Source organism: Schistocerca nitens, chromosome 6 (assembly GCF_023898315.1).
Source record: "Schistocerca nitens isolate TAMUIC-IGC-003100 chromosome 6, iqSchNite1.1, whole genome shotgun sequence".
Lineage (NCBI taxonomy): Eukaryota > Metazoa > Arthropoda > Insecta > Orthoptera > Acrididae > Schistocerca > Schistocerca nitens.
The window spans coordinates 135,331,199-135,353,198 of record NC_064619.1 but is presented as its reverse complement, the minus strand read 5'-3'; the positions used below and the strand labels follow the sequence as shown (position 1 = coordinate 135,353,198).

The 22,000-nt window shown below is 39.3% G+C and overlaps 1 protein-coding gene across 3 annotated transcripts in view; it reads right to left on the bottom strand.

The window, feature by feature from the left end:
• LOC126262191 (MPN domain-containing protein) overlaps nt 1-22,000 on the bottom strand; it is a 151,327-nt gene that overhangs the window by 47,552 nt on the left and 81,775 nt on the right. For all 3 annotated transcript variants that reach the window (XM_049958605.1, XM_049958607.1, XM_049958606.1), the window contains exon 6: nt 19,025-19,194. In XM_049958605.1, the coding sequence (XP_049814562.1) occupies nt 19,025-19,194 (170 nt within the window). The remainder of the gene's footprint in view (nt 1-19,024; nt 19,195-22,000) is intronic.

Here is a 22,000-nt window from a genome sequence, read left to right as displayed (position 1 = left end):
CTGAAAAAAAAACAATATAATTTTTAATATATAAATTGTTTTTACATTCATCTTCATCAGTCGCCTTCCTCTGTGATAGTAAGTCGTCAATCTTTGTTGGTTTTTTCGAGTTCAAAGAAGATTTTAGAGCTCTCTCTTGCTGCCTCCTTCAAACTAAAACATCAGCTGCTTCTACATCGTTTCCCTCCGGCCTAGTGACACATATGTTAAAAGCACTCACATCATCGCTATGTCGTTCGGTCTGTACTGGCAAAGTTTCCCATTGTTCTACATTGCCATATGCAGTTAACAAATCATGAATAATATTGTTAACACTCATCAGCTGACAATTCTCATTTTTGTTTCCGAATAACCAGTCATTTATGTGGTTAACACATAGTGTTTCAGAATCATTTGAACAGATATCAATTGTCTCTTGGAGCAGCTTGATCTCGTCGTTAATAGGGTCAACATCTTTCTCATTCCCTTTATCTTCTTTAAAACATTTCTTGGACTTGTTTAGTAAGGAAGAGCTGGACGCAGTTTGCCATATGCAGATACCAACACTTTCCAAAGCCTAAGCAAAGTTGTAAACAATGTCTTTAACATTTGTTTCTTTTAATGACTGAATAACACTTTTCTTTTTGCTAATTACACTACAAACTAGGCTTTTTTTATAATGAACCTTAATAGTCTGGACAATAATCTGGTCCATAGGTTGTAGCAAAGGGGTTACATTTGGGGGAAGAAACCTCACTTTTTTCAAACCACCTTTGGATTCAAGTTCATCTTCAACTGGATATCTGTGGCAGTTATCCAACACCAACAAAGCTTTCTGAGACAAATTTTGCTTCTTGAAATTTTTTGACCAAAGGCACCTCCTCATGAAACCACTCACTGAACAATTACCATGTCATCCAAGATTTATTTTGGTGTTATATTTGACTAGTAGATGTTTTGCATTTTTTAAAGTCCTAGGATCTTTTGATTTTCCTACGACAAGCAGCTCAAGTTTGTGTGATCCATTAGCAGCAGAGCATGACATGAAAGTGAACCCATCTTTACACATTTTTCTGCCGGGAGCACTATGCTTTGCGGATGAATGTTTTGTTGGGAAACATTTTCCACAACAATCCACTTTCGTTTGCGTTATAAACTTGATCATGACAAAGATTTAACTCTTCTAAAGTTTTCCTGAATTTTTGTCTGTACAGCTCCACAGCTTCAAAGTCACAAGAGAGTTTTTTCTCTTGTTGTGGTTAGCAAGTGGATACCAAACAGTTTTTTAAACTTATCAAGCTATCTGGTAGTTGTGCAGAAATAAATCTTTTTTCATAATTTCTTTATAGAAAAGTATCGCTTTTACTTTGATAAGACCTCCTGAAACTGTAGCGTGTTTACTACATTCCTGAAGGAACCATGTATTTGAAGCATCCTCAATTAATGCGTATTCACCAGTTTTTATCACTTTCCTGTCAGTTCTTCTGCTGTTCAAATTGTACACAATCCCCTCACTTTCATCACAATTTTTGTTATTTTCAGAAATGGTAGCACATCCAATGCCATAAAATGAAGCAAAATCACTACTTTTTTCTCCTTTGTTTAATTTTTTAATAATTTCAGATTTTTCAACCACAGTCAGTGTTTTGTGTTTACATTTTTCACTATCTGCTTGAGACATATTGTAAGAAAGGTACAAAACATTCACCTAACACTATCACAGTCAAGTTAAAGAGGGTACTAATTCGACTGCACAATGTATGCAGTAATCAACAATTAGTGGCTGACTATGTATTGTTTACTAAACTGTTCACTTGAAGTGGCCCCACCCATCCACGACACTCGATCTTGGCTCACTGCGTCGGACTGGTGACGTGTCGGATTATAGAGAGACTGCTGTAGCTCTATTTGTAAAACACTTTGCAGAGAGTATCTAGATATATCACTGAATCTACCTGCAAAATTATATCAATGTATGACAAACAGTTCAGGAGATACAGTGTCATAAACAGTGAGATGTGTGAAAGACTAGCTTTTGGTTACAAACGAGCACAAATTACTCAGACTACATTCATCCAATGTTCCATAAACAAAGCACATAGTAAATTACAACAAACTTTTCTCAACTTTTTCTTGCTTACATGCAGGGATGGTTTGAGAACATTTTTCCACATGAGTGACTTATCATCTGGCGCCTCCACCCCCAACCCCGTTTTCTTTTGTACACTGTCAGCCGTGTCAGTTTTTGCTACTATATGTAATATGCAATGCATAAAAATCTTATACTCAAGTGCCCCTCTCAGTATAGCACCCCAAGTGGCTGCTACTAATTGTGATATGTTCTGTATAGATATGTCATTCTAGCACCTCCGGCACCCTTCTCAGCTTGTCGCCCAGTCACTTGGGCCTTAAACTGACCCTGCTTACAAGCTTAATGTCAAATATTTGACACATTAACTCATTTGTAAAGTAACCAAACATCTGAAGCTGTTTTATATATGGGAGTTAGATTATTTACAGCAGAAATGTACATCCTGTGACCCGCAATGGATCTGATGGCAGGCCTACCCCTCTCCATTCACTGTTGTAATTTTTTTTATTGTCTTTCATTCACTCTCAGAAAAGAGAGGGCAGACCCTTGGGGAAAGTACTTGATGGTATATTCCTCCCCAGGATATTTTTGAAACGAATGACATAACGACTCTTTCTTTTGCAGCCGTTATGTAGTCACCAGTAGGTGGTTTGCTGTCTGCAGTACTAGCAAGTCTGGACACTTTTCCTTTAAATAACTGGAGGTTTACTTGTTATCAAAAATATCATATACTCACTCTCGGTGAGGCACCAAGTAGCAGTTTGGAGTCTGACACAGGAAACTGGTGTCAGGTCTGGTACGTAGGAATATTACAGCACCACCTCTCCTCAATTTGTCACTGCATTACGAGAAAGGATTTTTTTAAAATTTAGGATAGAGCCAGGTACTTCTGATTCAAGTACCAAGCATTAAAATGCATTACTGACTTTGTTGGCTGCACAGATGTGACACAAAGAGTGTACAATTAAAAGTACTGAATGTAATTCATTTTTGTGATGTATTGTCAGGAAGTCCTTTCTGAAAGTATCTGTATGGAGTGTAGCCATGTATGAAAGTGAAACATGGACGAAAAACAGTTTAGACAAGAAGAGAATAGAAGCTTTCGAAATATGGTGCAACAGAAGAATGCTGAAGATTAGATCGGTAGATCATGTAACTAATGAAGAGGTACTGAATAGAATTGGGGAGAAGAGGAATTTGTGGCACAACTTGACTAGAAGAAGGGATCAGTTGATAGGAAACATTCTGAGGTATAGAGAGGTCACCAATTTAGTATTGGAGGGAAGCGTGGAGGGTAAAAATCGCAGAAGGAAACCAAGGGAATACACTTAGCAGATTCAGAAGAATGTAGGTTGCGGTAGTTACTCAGAGATGAAGAACCTTGCACAGGATAGAGTAGCATGGAGAGCTGCATCAAACCAGTCTCTGGACTGAAGACCACAACAACAACAACGTCATCTTCCAGGCTCTGCTTCTGCTTATTACCATCTTCATCATGCTATAATGCTTGAAAGTATTTTAACTTCTCTCAAATGTTCTGTTTAATCACACACTTTCTCCCATTTCTTTCTTTTTTATTTTCTTAGGTTTATTATCCCACTTAAGAGCACAATATTCTCTGCCTGCTGCTATTAAGATGTTAGTTTTCAATAATCCTGTCATGCTCTTAGCATTATGTAAGAGCACACACAAAAAAGCAGAGGCTCATTTTTCATTCTTAGTCTGGCAGGAAGTTTCCAGAATGAATCATTCCAACTGCAAAACAGAGTATACTCTCATGACACTTCCTGACAGACTGAAATTGAATGCCAGACCAGAAACTGAACCTAGACCCTTGCCTTTCATAGGCAATGCTCTGTGAAAAGTATGAAGGGTACTGTCAGAATTGAAGCTGGATAGCTCAATCAGTCAGAACACTGTTCACAAAAGGCAATGGTCTGGGTTCAAAGAACAGTTCACTGAACCATTTTAAGACAATAGGAAGCTCTCAAACAGAGACTGTTTCCACATCAATACTGAAGTGAATAAACATTGCATAAATATTCAATTTTTTCTACTGCAGTACGAAAATGTGTAGTAAGTAACAAACACAATTCAGGAGAATGTAGCATTACGTCCTCTAGCACCACATCTATATAAATAAAAATGTAAATGTTATTTGTTCAAAATCGTATATTTCCTAAAATCTTGACCAATTGTTTTAAAATTTTGAAATAAGGTTGAATTTGAATAAGGGCATGATTTTAGGTGCTAATTCTTTAACATATCATGTATAATACAGGTATATGTAACTTTTAGAGATTTTTGTACCATTTCCCCATTGCTAAATTTATGTATCATTTATATTTGAAAAGTAGGTACATAAAAACGCACATGTGTAGCAATGGAACATCGTGCCAAAATTTCAAAGCACTCGGTCAAAAACTTTAGGCGATTTACAATCAGGAACATCTATATTTTCTCTAAAATACAGACACAGATTTCATTTCTTCAGAATTGTTAAGATATGTAAATTGATATCGACAGTGTTTTTGTTTAATCCGTTGTCTTATAATTACTCAGTGGTTATTATGTGTTCTGGGGTGTGTAGTAGTTGTTATGCATGTACTGACTAATTAATAACATGTTGCTTCAGAAAGCTTTCACGTTTATATTAAAAAATGCTAAACAAAAGGATATGGGTCCAGACACAGGTGTGAAAGTAAGGTTTTATAAATGTTAAAATCGAGGCTGTGTGCGGAAATCCAGAGCCGGTTCGTAAGTTAGGCATGTGCCGATCATTCATATTTTGCCGACTGATCACTCTTGAATGCAGACTGCCGATAATTTTTCTCCCACTCAAAGCTAAAAACGAGTGGTACAGTCTCAACTGGACTTCTAGTGATTGAAAAGTTGATTAGGCATGAAATTACTCAACATGGAAATTTGTCATGAAGGCATATTTGGGCCATGACAAATTGTGGGATGTTGTTGACAATGCTCCTTCAGATCCGACAAAATGGGACAATTCTTGGAAGAAGAGAGACAAAAAGGCACACTCCCGGATTATACTTTTCGCCGACAAGAAGAATTATTCCCAAGTAGGCATTTGAAAACACAAGACTCACGTATAGAGTGAGCTTCATTAATCACCACCAAATTAGATAAATGCAATTCAGTAGATGACTACTGATATTGTATAATAATGACCGTGTTTAAGTAAAAAAAAATGAAGTTTGGGGTGAGTGAAGAGTGGATAGGAACTTTGCTTCTGGCTGGATTATCCGCTTATTATCAGCCTATGATCATGGCACTTGACAACAGTGGCACACGTATATGGGAGATTCTATTAAAGTGAAACTGCTACAAGATGTCAAACCCGAAGATGCAAATGGAAATGAGGAATCTACTCAATATACAAATAAGAAGAGGCCTACAAAATGTACTATTAAATGCTACAAGTGCAATAAACCAACTCATATTGCTAAATATTGTTCTAGTAAGGACGAAAAAGGAGGAGGCTCATCAAAAATAATGACGACGAATATGTACTTAGGAAACAGATACGGCAAAAGAAAGCTTTTCTTGCTATTGATGGTAAGCAGTCTCATAGAGAGAATATGTGGTATTTAGATTCCCGTGCCCCAACTCACATTACTAATGAGGGAAAGAAGCTTCATAATGTCAAGTCATCTAATAGTTCAGTAACCAGCATGGGAGGTGATGGCTTAGTAGTAGAGACTACTGGAAGTGCTGATCTGACCGTCTATACTGGTGATAAAACAGTAGAAGTAGAAGCATCTGATGTGATTCACATCCCCAACTCAACTGTAAATTTGTTCTCAGTTAGTAAAATTGCAAGCAAAGGACATAAAGTGACTTTTAATAAAAAAGGTGGATTCAGGTACAATGCAGGAAGTGAACTAATTGCCAAAGCATTGCCTAAGAATGGCATCTATTGTCTGAATAGAAGTGAAATGAAACAGTGCTACTATACAAAGGATAATGGATTCTTATGGCATCACAGGCTAGGACATATGAATCGCAGAAGTATGCAGAAGCCGTCAAAGGCTTCAAGAGGAGTAAATGAAGATATTGTGGTTAAGGATTCCCATAAGTTGTGCATCATGGGAAAACAGTTACGTCTTCCATTCAAATCTAGCAAAAGGTATTCTAAACACATCTTAGACTTAGTACATTCTGATTTGTGTGGGCAAATGGAGACACAGTCTATTGGTGGAAATCATTATTTTCTCATATTTACTGATGATTTTTCAAGACTCAGGTTTGTTTATTTCTTCAAGAAAAAAATCTGAGGTAATACAGATATTTCAAAACTTCAAAGCCATGGTGAAAAAGCAGACAGGTAGAAATATTAAGAAGTTGTAGTCTGAAAATGGAAAAGAGTATGTCAATGATGAGCTAAAAGGATTTCTGGCTTCTAAGAGTCTCATCCACCAGCTTACAGTATGTTACAGTCCACAGTAGAATGGCGTTCCTGAGAGAGCTAATACAATATTGGTTGAAAGGGGTAGTGCTATGATGTTCGATGCTAACCTACCAAAGGAGTATTGGGCTGAAACTGTGTCTACAGCTGCGTACCTATCAAATCGTTCACCGTCCACCACACTCGGAGATAAGACGCCATATCAACTTTGGCATACGACTATGATTTGTTTATCATGTCTGAGAATTTCTGGCTGCGGTGCAATGGTTCACATTTCAAAACCCCACTGCAAGAAGTGGGATGCAAAGTCACAGAAGTTGACACTTATGGCCTACTGTAAGGCAACCAAAGGCTATCGATTCATCAATAGGGAGACTGGCCAGATAACTGTTAGTAGGAATGTAAAATTCCTGGAAGAAAAGAGTTTTTCAAGTTCGAAGACAGAAAACGCTAAGACCACAAATGCCTTAGGATTGGAACAAGAAGCAATTCTTCAGGACATCAATACTTCACAAACTGAAGAAAAAGTTAAATCAGAAGACAGTGATGATGAACCTTTCAATAGAAACTGAGGCTCAAGATGTGGGTCATGAGAATCAAAACATAGTTCACGAGGTTACACCTCAAAGGTCAAGCAGTGAACAAAAACCCAAGACAATGCCAGATCATGCTACTTACTATTTGAAAGAAGGACTTCCAAGTGAAGACATCGACGTCACGGAAGCTTTGAAAGGGGCGAATAATGAAGAATGGAAAAAGCAATGAAGAAAGAATTCTCATCTGTAGCTCGTAATAACACATTTGCAGAAGTAGAGCTACCCAGGGGACATAAACCACGCAAGACTAAGTGGGTATTACAAATAAAGCCTGAGACTAGCAGTACACCAGAAACATTTAAGGCACACCTAGTGATCAGTTGAATCACATGATATCAAAGTACAATTTAAAGAAGCAATAGGAAGTCTTCTACATATATCCCAAATCTCCAGACCTGACGTGTTTTGCTGTAAGTCTCCTTAGCATATATAATCATTGCTTTAAAAAGATTCATTGGTTGACAGTAAAAAGATTGTTTAGATATTTAAGCTAGAACTTTCTAGAGATGGTAACAGAGAAATAACAGTCTTCAGTGGTGCAGATTGGGGAAAGAAATCAATGACAACACTCTGTAACTGGTTCATGCATAAAATTGCAAAACTCTTTAATTTAGTGGTCTAGTAGAAAACAAAAACCTATTGCACTTTCTACTTGTGAAGCTGATTATAAGGCCTTGGCATCAACTGTTCAAGATTTTCTGTGGTTAAGACAACTGATGTTTGAGGTAGAGCCAAGCAGTAAAGCCATTTACAGCATATTATGGATAATAAAGGAGTCATTTAGTTTGCCAATAATCTAGTGACAAACTCTAGATCAAACCATATGGATATAAAGTATCATTTTACAAGAAGGCATGTTGAGTCAGGTGTTGTTAATGTTGAACATCTGCCTTCTGAAAAAATGTCAGCCGATGCTTTCACAAAGCCACTTAGCAATACCAAACATGAAAAATGTGTAAGAATCTGTGGGCCTTGTGAAATAAGTGAAGGAGTGACTGTACTTTTAGACTTCATACTGTGTGTCAATGTCAATTTAAGGGGACATGTTAAGTTATGTATATTGATATCGACAATTTTTTGTTTACTCTGTTGTGTTATAATTACTCTGTGATTATTATATGTTCTGGGATGTGTAGTAGTTGTTATGTACATACTGATTAAGTAATAAAACATTGTTTCAATAAGTTTTCACCTTCATATTAAAAAATGCTCAACAAAAATCTCAAATTGCCACAAGTTCTTCATGGATTGCTTTGAAATTTTGACACAATGTTCCATTCGAATACTCATGTGTTTTTATATACTTACTGGAACACTGTCTGGTACATATGTCATAAAAGGGGAAGTGTTATAAAAATTAAAATGTTGGTTTGTTCAGAATAGTTAAACTCCAAAAGTTCTTGACTGATCGCTTTGAAATTTTGACACAATGTTGAATTCTAATACGGCCGTGTTTTTAGGCACATAATTCTTTAATTTATGTATACTGTTAATACTTATAATATAGAAATATATACATGTAATACACAGGAAGTTCATTTTAACTGATGACACTGAAATATCTCAAAAACTACACATCAGATAAAAAAAATGTTTTAATTCAAATTTGTTTGTCTTGTAGGGGAACATCCAATGATACCACATTCGACCCGCCACCTTACCCAAGTATGGGTAGTGGGTGGCAACTATGAAATCTTCAATGGGAACCCCATGTTAAGGCTGTTGTTGCCCTGTATGCCAAGATTTTTCCAGAGAAAGCTTGCTCTTGTGCGTTCTTTTACAAGGCTGTGAACACCTTTAAGCCTGATGGCATTGTACAGACCAGCAAAAAGAAATGAAGCAAATGTGTTATAATGTTGAAACAAATGAGCCCTTGGTCACAATTTTTAATCTTATTAACCAGGTTTCAGCACTTCTAATAGTGCCTTTATCAGAATTTAAATGTTTAAAGTGGCCTGTAACATAATTACAAATTTATGGGGAAAAAAAATTATGTAAAATACAAGACAGAGACAGTACTTACATGTCACGTATAAAATAAATAACAGGCCAGAAGGGCTTTAGTCACAATTTTTTTTTTAAATGAAAGCATGAAGGCAAGCCACTATGGGCTACTCATATCTGTAAAGCCACAGGTAGCAACAGACTGAGGCACCCGCGTTAAAATGTGCGGGCAGGTGAACATGACACCAAGAGTGCCATCTGGTAGTTGTAAATATAAGTGGGTTACTTAACCTCTAAAATATAGACAGCTGAATGTTAAAATGAACAGTATTTAGTACTTGAACTCGCAGGCAAAGTTTTATATTACAACAGCAGACGTGGTAACATTTTGCTTATGCAAAAGCACAGAAACACAGTTTCAAAACTGAAAACTAATTAACAGTACAAAAGGAAGCAGTACTTACACATCACATATAAAAGAAATACAAAGCAAAACTGCTTTAGTCACAATTTAAAGTAAAATTTGTGTAAGGCGAGCTACTAAGGGCTTCTCACATATGTCGTGCTTCAGACTGAGGAGCCCGTGTTAAAAACTGCAGGAAGGTGAACATTGCACTGAGAGATGGTACTACTGCAGGATGTAGCCCTGGATGTTCGACAGTGTACGAGGTTTCAGCATGACGGTTGCCCAGTGCATTAAATAACTGAAGCACGGGACGTATTAGACCGTGTTTACACAGGTCGGTGGATCGGCAGTGGTGGCCCCATTAACTGGCCCACTCGGTTGCCGGACTTGATGCCTGTGCCGACATTCCCACAGATATGCTTCTGCCCTATGTATGGTCATATGAAAAGCGGATCACTAAATGTATCGAAGTTGGTGATACTACGTTTGAACACTTTAATTGGGAAAGTAGAGTAGCATTCACCTCGAGCCACGGCCACAGTGGTGTACTGAGTAGTCCCCTGTTTGAAATGTCAGAGGAATACAACAATGCGAATAGGGTTTCTAATTAGAAGCTACGAGATACTGGCCTGTCCTACCCTCGCAGCATGGAGGTGGGCTCCCACATGCCACTGGATATTCGAGGGCCATTAAGTAGCATGTAGTAAATTACAACTGTTTACCCATTCCTAGTCCGATTACAGCACCATCTGTGGCAAAACAAAGAAAATGCTTCAGAAAAAAAAATGTATGTAGAATTTGTCATAGAATTGTAATCTGCCGAAAAAAACTGGGGTTCTCACTAACAAAATGTGGTGCACAGTGATATGTATGTTGCAAGCACAACACTGGAGGGTCCTCTCACCAGAGCAAGAAGCCGTGCATCACGGGGCTGTGGCCTATGCGAGAACGAGTAAGGAGGACTTCATGCCATCTACGTGGCTGGAAGGAGGTATGCCAAGGCCGCATTGTCGACTTTACCAGATGCAGCTTACTGTCTCCCACTGTCATCCATTCTTCTCCCCACTGAGGTGATAGCATGTATGGGGATAGTACACTGTGTATGGGGATGGTGCAATGAATAATTTGAGCATCACAACATGCCTCCTTGGCTGCTGCATCCGCCCTTTTGTTCCCTGCAATAACCTTGTGCCCTCATACCCAGCCTTTGTAGATTGAAGGGGACATCTTGGATATTCTGACTAATTTATCTGCTGGGTACAAGCATTGTAGAGGGTGAAGGGCACTCAGGAAATTTGAACAGACAAGGAATTTAGCACTCAAAATGTGTCGCATCTGCTTCAGTGCCCGCAAGATCGTGTATCATTCCACGTCGAAGACAGTAAAGTCTTGAAGCAGTTGGACCTTGAGCAGATGATCAGGAAAAACAACAGAACAACCAATGGAGTCTCCCCGTTTAGAGTCATCCGTAAATATGGCTACATAGTTGTGGTGCTCAGCCAAATGTCATAAAGTAATCTGTTAGAAACAATGCAGGAATGCAGCCTCACCTGTTTCGCACTAAATCTAAAAGCACTACGGGCCTCTGCAGTAACTAGGGCCGCGGACAGTTAAAACCCAGAATTTGAGCCTGTGCATGACACCCATCAACGAGCTCCAGCATACATTTTGCCCGGATCCCAAACAGCCTTGTTGCCCGTGGGCAATGGATAAAGAGGTGTTCCGTAGTGGGGTGAGCAATGATGTGGTGTGGTGAGGAGGTGGCAGTACAGAGGAACTGGCATGCCTGAGGCACCATGACGAGTTGCCACTGGATGGTAAGTGACAGTCCACCAGCCTCAGCATAGAGACTGGGTGTGGGGCTGGTCCTGTAAGCACCCATGGCTAGCTTGACCCCCTCAGGTGCATAGCATCAATGATCTTCAGGTAAGAAGGCCTCACTGACCCATACACTGTGCACCCGTAGCCCAGCTGCGACTGCATGAAGCCCTACAAAACTGGGTCAGACATGCCCTGTCTGCTCCCCTGGAAGCCCAAAAGCCTCACAAATTCTTTAAAACAGAGAACAGAGTCCTACACACTCAACTCAGGTGAATCAAAAGTTTATGAGAATGATTACAATGAAAACCCACACACACAAACTCTTTTCTGCAGAAAATGTTGAGACCAGTCTTTGCAGTCTACTCCTCCAACCTCTTCACTGTAAGTTGTAGCTGACAACTCACGGTTGTGAGTTTTGGACGAAGAGCAGAAGATCGCAAAATTGTCCACAAATAAGGAGCTTTGGACAGGACTCCATACTGTAGACGTGATTCTGTTAATAACTATGGCAAAGAGGGTAACACTTAAAACACTGCCCTGGGTTAGCAATATTTTCCTTCGCAAAATTATCTGATAATACATCACCAATTCTGTACCTAAAAAGCACGCTTGAGAGGAAGGACCAAATGAAGATGGGGAAGTGGCCACGAAAGCCCCACTGATGAAGCTGACTGAGAATATTGTGCATCCAAATAGTGTTGTATGCCTTACTGATGTGAAAAAAAAGTGTCTGCAAAATGCTTGTTACATACAAAGGCCTACTGGTGTTCTAGCAGGGTCAAGTTGTCAACAGTTGACCAACATCTACCGAATCCACACTATCAGCATCTAAGCAGCTGCCTGGTCTCTAATATCCAAACCAGGTGACAGCTGACCATGCAATCTAGGGTCTTTTTTTCCAACACAGTTCATTAAGGCAATGCTCCGATAACTACTGGGACACGTTCAGTCCTTTTCTGGTTTACACAGAAGGATCATAATAACCTCTCACTACAAGTCGCGGAATTGGTCAGTCAGCCGTATTGAATTAAAACATTATAAGAGGATTTCCTTCGACGCTCTTTGCAAGTGCTGCAGTATGCTGTACCATATTTGGTCGTTACCAGGCACCGTATCACGGGCACCAAAAAATGCCAAATCCAGCACCCACATGGAAAACGGGAAGTTGTTGGTCTACAAATTGGTAGACCCGAAGTCCAACTTGACCCTCTCTGTCAGGACTGGCCAAGAATTAGACACTTGAGTCATGCCCCATTTTTCTTGTTTAATTTAAAGTAGTACCTGATACTGACACTGTATTATGACAGGAAGAAATTTACTGGAAAACCAGACAATTAAATGTTAGATGAGTTTATACTGCACCATAGAGAAGAGGATCTTAATTTACTATACCTCTATCTTAAATATCAATGTGACTGAGAGTGGAGCACAAAAGCAGGTGATGATGTCAGCTGACGTTTGTTTGCACACATAATATGGCTGTGGCAGCAACAGCGGGGCACTTCTGTTCAACGTTCATTCATACTGCCCGTTAAAGTGCAGCACTGTGGTTGCTTAGTAGAGTAGGGATGATCTTACTATTTTTTTGTTTCTTCTTCAGAAGTAATTTAATTTTTGTTTCTTCTTCAGAACTAATTTAAGATATTCTGTCGCATAAAATAAATACGCTGCACGAAGAAACAATGTAGACGAATCACAAGTGTTACACTACCAGCCCCAAGCATCACCTGCAACTGCCTGTGGCAACTAGCATATGAGGTAGCAGAGAAATGTGAAAAATGTATACACAACAGAAGGAATGAACAAGCTCATTTTCTGGATGCTGCTGAGGTAACTGTCCTGTAAAAAACTGATCACTTTAACTATTTCAATCTATATATAATCAATAAGGAAACTTCAAGCAAAAGATGACAGTAAAGGCATGATTAGAAGCAGAAAAATCAGCAAGGCTTAACATGAAAGCAAATGGTGTCTCCTCTTAGTTTCAATCTTTAATTTTTCAGCAAAATTTCAAGTATTTAAAAAACGATTGTCAAAACTACAGTGCAATGTAATTTTTCAGCAAAATTTCATATATTTGAAAAACAATGATTGTCAAAACTATAGTTCAATGAACCAAAAACAACTAGCAGTAATTTTGCTTTACTACATGTTACAATATTTTTGTTATAAAATGTAAACTTTCACGGCAGGAAACATCACAGTTAATAAAATTTTCCAGGCTATCATGCCATGGTCAAATGGATTTCACCTTAAGATCCAATGTTTTGTCCTCATGTGCGGGGGACATTTTCAAGGGGGGTTGTAGATTCTTTGAATGTCTGATTCACACCCTTGGCTTGCTACTGACTACAGCAAAATTCTGCTTATGCACAGTGGCATAACATCATATGTTTCAAATGTATGAGCGCTATTGACATTTGTCGACTGCCTTCACCCACTGTTGCTATCACTCCATGGTGGAAGACTGGTGCACATATTCTTCAGCACTGGAATCCTGATGTCATTCAATTTCACGCCATCCTTCTTTCTACTGAAATTCCAGGGTTGTTCTACAATATCTATGGCCTCTCTATATAACCTTTCATGGTATCCGCTTGCAGCTGCCAGTACTCAAGTCCTATCAAAATGAATGCGGTCTACTGGCTACAAAACATGTTCCGCAACGGCTGATCTATCAGTCTCCCCTCTTCTGCAATTGCCCTTGTGCTCTTTTACTCATTTTACGACCGTTCTTTTTGTAGTATCCATGTACAGCTCCCCACAACTACAAATGATCCTATAAATTCCTCCCTTTTCCAATGGTTGGCGAGCGTCTTTGGCCGATTTTAAGTGATCTTGTATCTTCTGGGTGGGTTTGTTGATTACTGCAATGTTCTGCTTTTTCTCTCCATATTACTGTCAGCAATAAACTGAGTAGTGGTGAATGGGACGGAACTGACAGACAATTGTATGATACTATTAAGAACTGTATGTTGACAGTGGCAGTTAGACGAAAGAAGGAATTTGATAATTTGCAACCTAATCAGACCATCCACCATTCAGATACTTCCTCCACAGTTATCAATTTATCCAGACGTTCGTTTTCTCACAATGAGAGATGAGTGCTTGCCACAGCAAAATTTGACAATTAGCCCACAAATTGTGCCCACGGAAGAAGTAAAAGCCAGAGCAAAATCAAGCATTTGTAGTGTGGACATGATTACAGCTAAAGGAATTTGTAGAGGAGCTGGAAGAGTACTGTCTAGCACAAAGCCTACAAAAATTAATTTAACTGTGGGTGAGAGGAATGCCATAAAATAACTGAATGAGGACGACAGTGTTGTTATTCTTCCCACTGACAAGTGACAGGTAGCAGCTGTTTTTATTGTCACCGACTATGATAGTTCAGGTTAAGACTTATTAGACCTCAAACAGGTAGGAAACTGAGTAAAGATCCCATTGACAAGGTTCTTTAACTGTTACACAGTTGATAAATAATACCTCTATCCAACAGAGCTTTCAGAAAAGTCTGTTCAATTCAGTTGCGCTACCACCAATTTTTGGTTTTTAGGTGATGCTTTCGCAATTAATAAATGATCTGTAACGAAGCGCGCTACCCTCCATTGGATCTCCTCTCTCTCTTCTATCAACCCTATCTGGTACGGATCCCACACCGGTGAGCAGTATTCAAGCAGTGCGCGAACAAGTGTACTGTAACCTACATCCTTTGTTTTCATACAGCATTTCCTTAGGATTCTTCCAACGAATCTCAGTCTGGGATCTGCTTTACCAACAATTAATTTTATATGGTCATTCCATTTCAGATCGCTTCTATTGCCAACTCCCAGATAATTTATGGAATTAACTGCTTCCAGTTGCTGACCTGCTATATTGTAGCTAAATGATAAGGCATCTTTCTTTCTACGTATTCGCAGCACATTACACTTGTCTACATTGAGATTCAATTGCCATTCCCTGCACCATCCGTCAATTCGTTGCAGATCCTCCTGCATTTCAGTACAATTTTCCATCGTTACAACCTCTCGATATACTACAGCATCATCCGCAAAAAGCCTCAGTGAATTTCTGATGTTATGCACAAGGTCATTTATATATATTGTGAATAGCAATGGTCCTACGACACTCCCCTGCAGCACACCTGAAATCACTCTTACTTCGGAAGACTTCTCTCCATTGACAATGAAATGCTGCATTCTGTTATCTAGGAACTCTTCAATCCAATCATTCGACATCCCTTCTTGAAAACGGGGATGAACTGTGCCCTTTTACAATCTTATGGAATGCTACGCTCTTCTAGAGACCTACGGTACACCGCTGCAAGGAGGCGGGGGCGTAGGGAAGTTCCGTCGCATATTCTGTGTAAAATCGAACTGGTATCCCATCAGGTCCAGCGGCCTTTCCTCTTTTGAGCGATTTTAATTGTTTTTCTATCCCTCTGTCATCTATTTCGATATCTACCATTTTGCCATCTGTGCGACAATCTAGAGAAGGAACTCCAGTGCAGTCTTCCTCTGTGAAACAGCTTTGGAAAAAGACATTTAGTATTTCGGCCTTTAGTCTGTCATCCTCTGTTTCAGTACCATTTTGGTCACAGAGTGTCTGGACGTTTTGTTTTGATTCACCTACCGCTTTGACATAAGACCAAAATTTCTTATGATTTTCTGCCAAGTCAGTACACAGAACTTTACTTTCGAATTCACTGAACGCCTCTCACATAGCCCTCCTCATACTACATTTCACTTCGTGTAATTTTTGTTTGTCTGCAAGGCTTTGGCTATGTTTATTTTTGCTGTGAAGTTCCCTTTGCTTCTGTAGCAGTTTTCTAACTCAGTTGTTGTACCAAGGTGGCTCTTTTCCATCTCTTACTATCTTGCTTGGCACATACTCATCTAACGCATATTGTACAATGGTTTTAAACTTTGTCCACTGACCTTCAAAACTAGCTGTACTTGAGATAAAACTTTTGTGTTGAGCTGTCAAGTACTTTGAAATCTGCTTTTTGTCACTTTTACTAAACAGAAAAATCTTCCTACCTTTTTTAATATTTCTATTTATGGCTGAAATAATCGATGCTGTAACTGCTTAAAGATTGCTGATTCCCTGTTCTGTGTTAACTGTTTCAAATAGTTCGGGTCTGTTTGTCACTAGAATGTCTAATATGTTATTGCCACGAGTCAGTTCTCTGTTTAACTGCTCAAGGTAGTTTTCAGATAAGGCACTTAAAAAAATTTCACTGGATTCTTTGTCCCTGCCACCCATTATAAACGTTTGAGTCTCCCAGTCTATATCTGGTAAATTAAAATCTCCACCCAGAACTACATCATGGTCGGGAAATTTACTTGAAATATTTGCCAGATTTTCCTTCAGGTGTTCTGCCACAACAGCTGTTGAGCCAGGGGGCCTACAGAGACATCGAAATACCATGTTTGAGCCTGCTTTAACCATGACCTTCACCCAAATTATTTCACATTTCGGATCTCCGTCAATTTCCTTCAATACTATTGCACTGTGTGTCGTTATAAAAACGCCTACCCCTTCACTGTCTAGCCTGTCTCTGTGGTATACATTCCAACCTGAGTTTAGAATTTCTTTACTGTTTACATCTGGTTTCAGCCAACTTTCCATCCCTAGTACCATACGCGCATTGTGACCGTTTATTAAAAAGAGCAGTTCTGGGACCTTTCTATAGACCCTCCTGCAGTTTACTATTACCACATTAATACTGTCATTCCCTGCTGCATTTTGCCTACTGCTACCTTGTCGCATCTCAGGAGGCGTCTTGTCGGGCCTAGGGAGGGAATTCTCTAATCTAAAAAACCCACATGGGCACTCCACACATACTCCGCTACCCTTGTAGCTGCTACCTGCGTGTAGTGCATGCGTGACCTATTCAGGGGGATCCTAAATTTCTCCACCCGAAAGCAGAGGAAAATTTGCACCCCAGATCTCCGGAGAATCGTCTGAGCCTCTGGCTTAAGCTTTCCACTCGGCTCCAAATCAGAGGACCGTGATCGGTTCTGGGTACAACACCACAAATAGTTAACTCAGATCCCCCCCCCCCGCCGCGAGCGAGGCTTTCTGCCTTCACCAACTCTGCCAATCACCTGTATGAGCTGAGGATGACCTATGAACCCAGACGGCAAGAGTCACTGGTGCCGACATAAGCAACAATTTGCAGTCGGGTGCACCCAGTGCTCTCTATCACCGCCGGCAGGGCCTCCTCCACATCTCGGATGAGACACCCCAGTAAGCAGACAGAGTGAACACTGGCCTTCTTTCCCAACCTTTCCGCTATTTCCCTAAGGGGCTCCATCACCCGTCTAACACTGGAGCTCTCAATCACTTGTGTGACGCGAACACCGTTGAACCCGCCATTCCCCTTGGGGAGAGGGTGGCCCAACTACTCCCGGAACCCGCGAAGATGTCTCGACAGCAGGGACCGTGTGTGAAGCATGTAACACCTGGGGTGTACGGCACAATGCACCAGACTCCCCACTGCTGCTACACTCCGAGGCAGCAGCCTGAAAAGACGGCTGACCGCGGCCATCAGCACGTTCAGCTGTTCACGAACAGTGGTCAGCTCCTCCTGTGTCCGTACACAGCAGTCACACATCATATCCATCCGAAGGTATCAACAATTTCCTGTAGAGAGTTAAGTAATCAACTTTTAACTAGACTGCTAATTCACTAAGAGCGACAGATAGCTGACTAAACTGTGGTTACTAGACACTTCTTGTTGGAAACAATGAAAATAAGCACTAACTGTCTCTGGAGTGTATTCAAAACAAACACGAAATCTATGGAACACTATTACTAGTACTCGAAAATTAAAGCTTCCTAAAAGCAAAAACACACAGGAAAAGAAGTGACATGTAAGAAAAACACAGTTAATACTTAAATTTACGTAGCTTACTGCACAGCAGATGTGAAGCAGATGGCAGTTACGACAGTTCACTAACATCAAGCTCAACTACCACACCACAGTACACTACGGTATGCAGCAACAGAACAACGAAGAAAACAATCTACATACTAGTGGAAATACAAATTAAGGATCTACATATATATAGTGAAATCAGTACACACAAAAAAACACAAGAAATATTAATTTTTCAGTATGAGAGGTTCCTTTGGTGAAAAGAGAGGAAAGGCTTGGAGGAAATAAAATGTACGAGGGATTAACTAGAAAAGTTGTACTGGACTCCATATCAAAGGAAATAAACCTTTGGCCTGAGTACAATCCTAATTAATTGCTATTTGGTTCTATTTCCTCTCTTTTGTCAGATCAAAGAACCTCTGGTTACCACTAAGCATTTTGGAACCTTTTATGTCTTTCACTGGCCCACAAAATACGCACAATCTTTTCATATCAATGTTCCATTATAACAATATGGAAAGGATAGACTGCTACTCACCATAAACAAGAGGCATTGTGTCACAACAACACCTCTACAGGGTAAGTAGCAATCTATACTTTCCATATTGTTGTAATTGCATCCTGAATATTCCATTATAGTTTCATCATTGTGGGTACTTTCCTTATGAAAAAAAATCAATATGATTGAAAATAAGAAACATATAACATTTCAAAAGCTGTAGTTACAGTTCACTGATTGATAACTAAAATCTAGTTTTCTCAAGAGTTTCAAACACAATACAAACTAATCATACAACTGAGTTTCTTTATCAAATACATTATGACTACTGTTTAAAATTAAAACGCCAATGATTTTACAAAAAAAATATTAATTACTTACTATGTGCATTCACATCCCAATGACCTCCTAAATATCCCACAACTTCTGAGGTAGTTAAATGACAATGGAAGTCCATAACAAGAACAGCATTAGTAGACATGGAAACCAGAAATGGTTGAATTTTCCCCAGGCTTGAAAATGCTGTGCTCTCAACCAGCGTGTTTGGATCACTGAAATAGAGTGCCGGTATTAACAGCTTTTGCAATTAAATGCATGTGCCAAACAAAATTTGTGACCACCTATTACAAAACAAAAGTTCCACATAAGTTTTCAGCGTATAACCAAAATCATAATGGAATGCTACATGAAATAATACAATTTAGCTGGAAAAAGTAAACTTTGCAACTGATGGCAATGGATAATGGAGTGAAAGGTTACAGAGGGGTGACCAAATGAGCTGACAGGTTATGGCAGGATAGCTCATTCAGCCCTTCATGATGATCTGCTAGATTCTATAATAAAAGGTAACTTTCAAGGATGTGGGACAATTTAAGGTACTCATTTACATATAAAAACAGCTGTGAAATTAATTTTGTGCATTGTACTAACAATTAACTACACAAAACTGTTACAACCCAGTTTAGATTACATAGGCTTGAATGAATACATATCACAAAAAGCACTAATTAAGAAAAAGGAAGCAGGGGAGAAGGATGCTGCTTGCTTAATATTTAGAGTATACACTGATGATCGTAAAGGAAAAACAATTGAGAGGACAAGTTGAAAAGTTATCAGCCTTAGAAGAATTGCAAGTATTTGGCAATTATTCTTATACTCATTGCAAGATTAGCAATATAAATCAGTTTAGTATTCCAGGAACAACTGGCCACAAGCTTCCTAACAGATGAAGTCCCTTTTTTTTTTTGTGAGGAGCTACAGGCTTCCATTCAGTACTTCAGTTCTTGTATTATTCCTAATGTGAATTTGTTCTTATGTGTATCATAAAAATAAACAGTAACAAATTGGTTTGTAAAAATCATACTTAAACAGCTCAGTACAGGCAGTATTGCATAATTTGTTTATGCATTTTATTCTCGTCAGCATTCAACAATGTGGCACCTATCTTTCACAAAACTTCATACTTAATTTTCTATGTACAATGTACCATAATTTATCTTTTGATACACCTACAATGACCGTAATTTCAAATATCTGTAATCGTAGATTTTCTATTGCCACTTTGTGCATTTTCTTGGCATTTTCATAAAAGGTTGTTATTTTGAGATGTCCTTATATGAACTCTTATCAAGAGAAGTACAGACATAACTTCAGTCGCTTCATTCGTAACAAGAGAACGGAAGCATTTGATATGTGAGGGATGAGGAAGTTCTCCACAGAATCAGCAGAGAAAGAAAGATATGGAAAACACTGACAAGAGGAAGGGACAGGATGAAGAAGCAGACTCCTTATCAACCTCAACCAACTCTGCATAAATTTTTGTTGCCAATAAGCTGATTAAAAATGAAAAAGTTTATAATGGCACATCACTCCAGTTTCTCCATTTGAAAGCCACACAAGTAATGTTACTACTTTGAAAAGTTGTACGAACAAAAATATTTTGCAGATCAAACCAAAACCGGACTTGTGTTATTCCACAGCATGCACTGTCATAAAAGTGAGGAAAAAAGGACAATATCTGTGCCGCCAAGAATGTTTCACCTTGTCCTTATCTACATGTAAGAACAGAGGCCTGTTCGCAGAAATAATTTATTTGTCATGCTGTTACCAGAAGTTTGGAGGAAAAACGAGAGAGAGAGAGAGGGGGGGGGGTGGAGGTGGGGGTGGGGAGGGGGGGAGAGGGAGAGAGAGAGAGAGAGAGAGAGAGAGAGAGAGAGAGAGAGAGAGAGAAAGGGGGGGGTGAGGGGCAGAGGGGGGGGGGGGGGGGGGAGAGAACTGTCACTTTGAACTGTAGATAAGACACCATGGTCAATATGGAAATTACTTTTATGCCTTACATTGTGTTTGTGCAGTCTCAGTTAATCTGAAACTTATAACGGAACCTTCCCATCACACCCTCCTCAGATTTACTGGTAAGATGTCCCAGTGGATAACACGTCAAAAACTGAAAACAGATCAAGCATGAAAAGAGGAAGAACATGTACTAAACTACAGAGAAAAAATAAATAAAAAAATAAAATAAAATTAAAAAAGTAGTGAACGGTCCAAACTGAACAAGTGCAACATTGAGCAGAGTGTAAGGGCCATGGTGGCATGTTAAGTGGTCTCAGTGTTGGAGTATGAAGCAGGTGAGACGGGTTCTAAACCCCCTCACGTCATTTATTTATTTTTTCACAACTTTATGAACTGTACACCTGGTCATTGTAATGTTTGTTTTCTTTCTGTAGTCTTTTGACAGTTTTCATACTATACATTGGTTATAGAATATTAGTCATGTGGTAAGAATATATTACCATCGCAAGTAAATGTGATGAATAGTGAGAGTAGCCGAGGTAGTACATAGACGTCTCGCAGAAATGAAAACAACAGATAAAGGGATGTGAACTATGTTACAACAAAGGAACTCGAGAGTCAAAACTTCCAAAATGGAATGCAAATTCAAAAACGTTAAAAATATATGTTTATACAGAGCATAGGGAAGCTGTGTACTGTCACTAACGCCATGCATGACACTGTGTTTCCCAGTGAAGGATTCAATTGACTTGTCACCTTCATCATTGAAGGTTTGCAGTTCCCAATTGACAGCTACTTCTGTGTGGCTGCTAAGAGAGTAATTGTGCAGAATCAACTTTCATTAGGGTTTCTTCTTTACACCTCGCTGTTGCAAATGGATGTTACACCACAACACAGACACAAATTTGAATACAGCGAACAGCAAAATATATTGAAAAGAAAAGGCACGAGGGAGCTTTGAACACGGCTTACCCGCATTGCAGTCCAACACCGAAACCCCCTAACCATGACGCCGCTGCTTCTTCATTCAATGTTGCACTTGTTAACCTTGGATCAGTCACAGTT